The 5,857-nt window shown below is 51.2% G+C and overlaps 2 protein-coding genes across 2 annotated transcripts in view; one reads left to right on the forward strand and one right to left on the reverse strand.

Annotated features, from left to right (window-relative positions):
- Positions 1–28: 28 nt before the first annotated feature.
- Polr1c (RNA polymerase I and III subunit C) lies at positions 29–4,444 on the reverse strand. The gene is made up of 9 exons (XM_031348387.1): positions 4,218–4,444; positions 4,052–4,123; positions 2,039–2,146; positions 1,650–1,782; positions 1,100–1,219; positions 871–1,023; positions 605–754; positions 387–503; positions 29–309 (listed from the first exon to the last, which is right to left on the reverse strand). The coding sequence occupies exons 1-9, from the start codon at positions 4,284–4,286 to the stop codon at positions 191–193; spliced, it is 1,041 nt and encodes a 346-aa protein (XP_031204247.1). The 5' UTR covers positions 4,287–4,444; the 3' UTR covers positions 29–190.
- Positions 4,445–4,447: 3 nt separating this feature from the next.
- The window catches only part of Yipf3 (Yip1 domain family member 3), a 3,900-nt gene continuing 2,490 nt past the window's right edge, over positions 4,448–5,857 (forward strand). The window contains exons 1-3 of the mRNA XM_031348385.1: positions 4,448–4,665; positions 5,225–5,422; positions 5,557–5,663. Of these exons, the coding sequence (XP_031204245.1) occupies positions 4,585–4,665; positions 5,225–5,422; positions 5,557–5,663 (386 nt within the window). The 5' untranslated portion in view covers positions 4,448–4,584. The remainder of the gene's footprint in view (positions 4,666–5,224; positions 5,423–5,556; positions 5,664–5,857) is intronic.

Consider the following 5,857-nt stretch of genomic DNA (forward strand, 5'->3'; position numbering starts at 1 on the left):
AAAAAAAAAAGCAGGCCTGAAAAAGAACTTTTGCTAAGATCAATTTATTTACAACAAAGGCCTTACAAAGGCATCTTAGTCTGTGGCACATTTAATAAAATGTATTGACTAGAATCGGACCTCTAGTAACACTGGGCACAGCGGTGCAGCTGGGAAAAGGTCCCACTCCAAGAGAAGTGCTGTGGAAGCTTCAGTCCATCTCAACTTTATCCAGTTCATCTAAGAATCGCCGGCACTTCCCCATCAGAATCTTGATGGCTTCACTCACCAACACATCTGGTGGCAAAACTCCAGTTGACTCAACTGAAACTAGAGACCAAAGAAAACACTCAGTCCCAGCAGGACTTGATACAGGATTTAATACAGGCTAGTTCACCATCACTCACAGATATAATGGTCCCGAACACGGGCAAGCCGCACAGCCTTCTTGAGCTTCTCATGCCGGAAGATTTCCCTGCTGAAGGTATCCAGCCGAGCATTGGCAACCCTGGCCACCTTTTTACCTAAGGAAAACAGGATCAATTCTCTTGCCTATTAAGAGAGGTTTCCTTTCCTGCTACCTACAAAGAAAGGTCTTAATTCCCTGTGCACCAGCGAACCGCACCTTGTACCTCCTGCACCTCAATCACACCAGGCGAGAAGCACTGGCTCAGCTCTTCAGCAGCATCTCCTTCCACTGGCTCAAGCAGGGTGATGTCCGGCAGGAGTCTGTAGCTGGCTGTGGCCACTGGTGAGAACTTGGCATGGTCTTTGCCTGGGACAACACAAGCACATTGGCTTTCTGCCTGTTGGTAACATCCCAGTTGAGCTCCTGGTTCCCAGGCACCACTAGTCCAACTGGCCCCGCCCCAGGGCACAGTGAGCACTCACCAATGCCCTTGACACAGTGCATCATCAAGTCGATTTCCTGGCCAGGCCGAAGCTGAGCGATGAGGATGTCATCGTGCACTGGGCGAATGGTGCCCTCCGGGAAGACATCAGCCTGGTTCCCCAAGGGGACCCAAGTCATATGCCTGGTGTATACTGGAGGGAAATATGTCAGACATTTCAGACCTACAATTTGGCCCTTAGGCCTATGGACCCACTCACGACTTCTCACCTTTGTGGTTCACATAGAGTTCATTGGGGTCCGAGGAATCCTTAGCAGCATGGGGGTTCCTCGTACACCTGACCTGTAGCCGAAACTGCAGTGTATCTATCTCTGTCCCTTCTTCTTCTCCTGCACAAGTGAGGAAGCAGCAGGGTTGGGTTGGGTTGGAAACAGGGTTTCACAAGCCTTGGCTGTCCTGGAACTCATGAGACACCTGTCTGCTTCTGCCAGTACTGGGAGTAAAGAAATACGCCGCCATGCCTGACCCTACTAGCTCTAACAAGAAAAAAGAAGGCTCACAGTGAATGTTAGTGCTTGCTCAAACCTTGAAGACCCAAGGTCAATCCCTAGAAAGCATGGAAAGGTGCAGAGAGCCTCCTGAGTGTTGCTGGCACTGTGCGCGGGTTGTACACAGTGACGGACTAAAGGTGGGGACAGCTACTCTCACAGGTGAAGGCAGACATACAAGATGCCAGCTCAGATCCCAGAAGCAGGCCTGGGATCTGAGCCCATAATACATTCTAGGACAGTTCTGCTTAACTCATACTCTCAACCTCACCTTGGTTCCGATATTCAAAGAGACGAGGATCAGCAAGAATGGGGATGAGCCCCAGGCGGTGAGCAAGGATCTCATCCTGGACAATGGATGTGTTGTTATACACCAAAACCTTTTCCACAGCCATTGTTGGCACCTGCCCAAGGAAGCAAAATCATTCAACTCACCTCTACCCATCCCCCTACCTGGAAAAGTAAGAGAAGCAGCACCTTTTAATTTCGCCCTCCAGATTTTTGATACAATGTTCACTATATAGCCCAGACTGCCCTCTGAAGTGTTCACACTATAGGCGTGAACCACCCACCCTACCTGCAGAGGAGGGATGGCTTTGAGAAACATGTCTACAAATGGCTTGATACAATTTCCACCCTCCAGCCCATGTCTTCTAATACCTCAGCTAACAGAATTCTCCGGAAAGCATTAGCAATGGCAGCATCAATCCCCACCATGTCGAACTCTAGTGTGTTTTCATCCATATGCACCACGTCCACACGGAAATTCTAGAGGGATGGGGAAAAAACCAATGGGTGGGAAGCTTGTTTCTCCTGTGTAATTTGTGCCTCGCTCCCACCCCAGCACCATCCCTCAATGTACTTGACCCCCTTAGTCAGGATGATCAGTAGACATGATATCTCTGCTCCTGTTCTGGGGGGTGGGGGTGGCAGCTGTTTGTGTTTTTGATTTCTCAGAGGCGAGGTTTCTCCTTGTAGTCCTGGCTGTCCTGGAACTCACTCTGTAGACTCTGTAGACCAGGCTGGCCTCAAACTCAAAAGATCTACTTGAGTACTTGGATTAAAGGTATGTGCCACTATGCCTGGCTTCCCAGATTCCTCACAAACCACCCAGAGAAGCTACAAAAAGCAGAACTTCCCACACTATTTATTTAGACCATTTGATACTTGCATTTCTGTTATCTTTTTTTTTTGGTTTTTCGAGACAGGGTTTCTCTGTATAGCCCTGGCTGTCCTGGAACTCACTCTGTAGACCAGGCTGGCCTCAAACTCAGAAATCCACCTGCCTCTGCCTCCCAAGTTCTGGGATTAAAGGCGTGCACCACCACTGCCCGGCTATTGTTGTCTTTATTTTTTAGTACCTACTTCAACTATATTCCCTTGGTATCTGAACACCAATTTCCTTATTCCTTCTAAATACCCTCTTCCACGCACCCAGTAAATGTTACTTTCTCACAGGTTCTGCTCCCCTGGGTGACCATCATGCTTCTGGCTCATGCAAGCATACCACAGCCTTAGTTTCACTTCAAACATCATCCACTCAACCAGTAGACTTCACAGACAGGCATCTGAATGTACCATCAGCATTCTTGTTCTCCCGCTGGAGAAACTGCTCAGATATTAAGAGCACTTACTGCTCTTGCAGAAGAACTGGGTTTGGTTCCAGCACCTAGAGGGACCTAACACTCTCCTCACACTGCTGGGATCATTTAACACAGTGGTACACAAATAGACATGCACGTAAACATACATACCAAGGAAAAGTTTTAGAGTCCTCAAGCCACAAAGTCCTTTCTCACACACACTGCACTCACCAAAGCAATGGTCCGCGTCAGCTGGTTATCACTCCCTTACTCCATTACCACTATCTGGAGTTCATCTATACTCCCCTACCCCACCCCGATTTCAGCCTCCATACACTAGCTGGCAGATCCACCAGAATTCATTCCCTCGCAGGTATCAAGACTGCAAAATTGTATCAATCTACTCAAAAAATTCTAAACTGGGTGTGATGGTTCATGCCTTTAATCCCAGTGCCGGGAGGCAGAGGCAAGTGGATGGTTCTGAGTTCAGCCTGGTCTACAGAGGAAGTTCCAAGATAGCCAGGGCTAAAAAGAAACCCTGTTTCAAAAAGACAAAGAAAATTGTAGCCGGGCAGTGGTGGCGCACGCCTTTTATCCCAGCACTTGGGAGGCAGAGGCAGGTGGATTTCTGAGTTCGAGGCCAGCCTGGTCTACAGAGTGAGTTCCAGGACAGCCAGGGCTACACAGAGAAACCCTGTCTCGAAAAACCAAATAAAGAAAAAAAGAAAATTGTATACAATGAAGCTCCAATTAGGCCTTCAGTCCCCAACTTTCATTCATAGTTTAAGCTTAGTTTAAATGTCACTCCTTTCACTGACCTTTAACTACGTCCCTTCAATTGGCTGCATTAAGTGCATCAATGATTCTTACCCCATCCCAGCCATCTTCATCGCTACCTTATTATACTGGAATAACTTGTTTGTGTGGTCCATTATCCCACCGAGAGTGAACGACTTGTTCCACGAACAGGGACCGTGTCTGACGGCCCGTCCATGGAGCACATGCGTATTGTATGAAAACAGCGACCCTCGCAACCCAACCTGCGAGGTCTGGCCTCTCGGGCCGACCGGACACCTTCCGCCCTACCCACCTTCTCGAAGCGGCCCTGGTCCCAGGCATCATCATAACCGGAGTAGTTACCGGGAAAGTCAGTGGTGTGGACCTAGAGCCAACAGAAAGGGCAGTGAGGCCAAGCTCCACACCAGGCCTCCTCTTCCCCGTGCCGCCTCCATCCTCCCCGCGTCCCGATCTCTTACATTGCGAACGCCAAACTCTCCTAGAACCACGCGAGTCCGCATTTCCTCCACCGCCTGAGCCGCCGCCATCTTTCACCATTCGCCGAGGGAGGACGCTGCAAGTGCGCGCGTGCGTGTTAGCGGCCCGCCCCGTCTCCGCGGCAACGCTCGGGCTCCAGCCCTCTTGACTGTCGCGAGATCTCGTCCCGCCTCTGTCCACGTCCTTCACTTCCGGACGTCAATTGGGGCCAAACATCCGGGTTGCTAGCTTCTGCGTTCCGGCTGATCCCCCCCTCGCCTCGTCGCTCCTCTGAACCTTTCCCTCCCTCGGCCCCGGTCACACTCTTCCCCCGCGCGCGAGCTTCAGCGACGGGAAGCCTCGAGGGACATGGCGACCCCGGCTGCGCCGGCCAGCGGCGTCCGAAATGGTGCCGGCCCGGAATGGGGAGGCTTCGAAGAAAACATCCAGGTAGTGAGAGTTCTTGCTGCCAGCAGCCCCGGGTGGCGGCCGTCCGGACGGTGGTTGCCGGTCTCTCTCGCGGCCTGCAAGCCGGCTCCGTTGCAACCCCATCTGCCCTCTTTGAGTTTTCCACGCGAAAGTGTGTAGAGCTTGTGCGGGCGTGAAAGATAAACCAAGGCCCCCCGCGCCTCGGATCCCTGCCTGCCCGGGGCTTTGCAGACGGATTGGGAGATCCGCCTGGATCAGGCAGTGTGGGGCAAGAGGATAGAAAAATAGGCTTATTGAGAGTTGGGAAAGCAGATGGGCTTTTTTTGCAACTCTTTGGAGCTTTGAGGGGGAAAGTAGGAAAACAATGTGAACTGAAAATAAGTAGTAGATTTCCTGAGTCCCGAAAGTGTCGCTACCAAGAGTTGCCAGCAGTGAAAGAGTGCATATAGCATGGTGGGTAGCGGTTCCAAGCCACATCCTCGTCAGTGGAAGAGCAAAGCCTCAAACTGTCAGCCGAGCAGATAACAGAGAACCTGGAGAACAGGAGGGCCTCTCACTCTAGGAGCCATTGTCTTCACAGGGTGGGGGCTCGGCTGTGATTGATATGGAGAACATGGACGATACCTCAGGCTCCAGCTTCGAGGACATGGGTGAGCTGCATCAGCGCCTGCGTGAGGAAGAAGTAGATGCGGATGCAGCTGCTGCAGAAGAAGAGGATGGGGAGTTCCTTGGCATGAAAGGCTTTAAGGGACAACTGAGCCGGCAGGTAGCGGATCAGGTAAGCCAATGGAAAAAAGGACCTATGTATGTCCTAAATTGATACAGGCTTTCCACTTAGACCTACACAGAAATCTAGCTGAGGCTGGCCAACAGTCTTGAGCCAAGAGTTTCATAATACCCACTTCCCTCTAGATGTGGCAGGCAGGGAAGAGACAAGCTTCCAGGGCCTTCAGCTTGTATGCCAACATCGACATCCTGAGACCATACTTTGATGTGGAGCCTGCTCAGGTCCGAAGCAGGTGAGGAGCCGTCTCTGAAACATCTGTCCTCATATCTAGACCCTCATCCAGACTTCACTCAGACTCAGAGCCCTGAGCTCTGGTGGGCCTTCCTCCTTTGTAAGCCTATCACTCTGGCCCTAGAACTTGTTGCTGAATACATGGTGAAAGGTACAATTGGCAGGTCCTCCGTCAAGTGCCCCACCCCGCTTCCC

This window comes from Mastomys coucha, unplaced genomic scaffold, assembly GCF_008632895.1.
Source record: "Mastomys coucha isolate ucsf_1 unplaced genomic scaffold, UCSF_Mcou_1 pScaffold3, whole genome shotgun sequence".
NCBI lineage: Eukaryota > Metazoa > Chordata > Mammalia > Rodentia > Muridae > Mastomys > Mastomys coucha.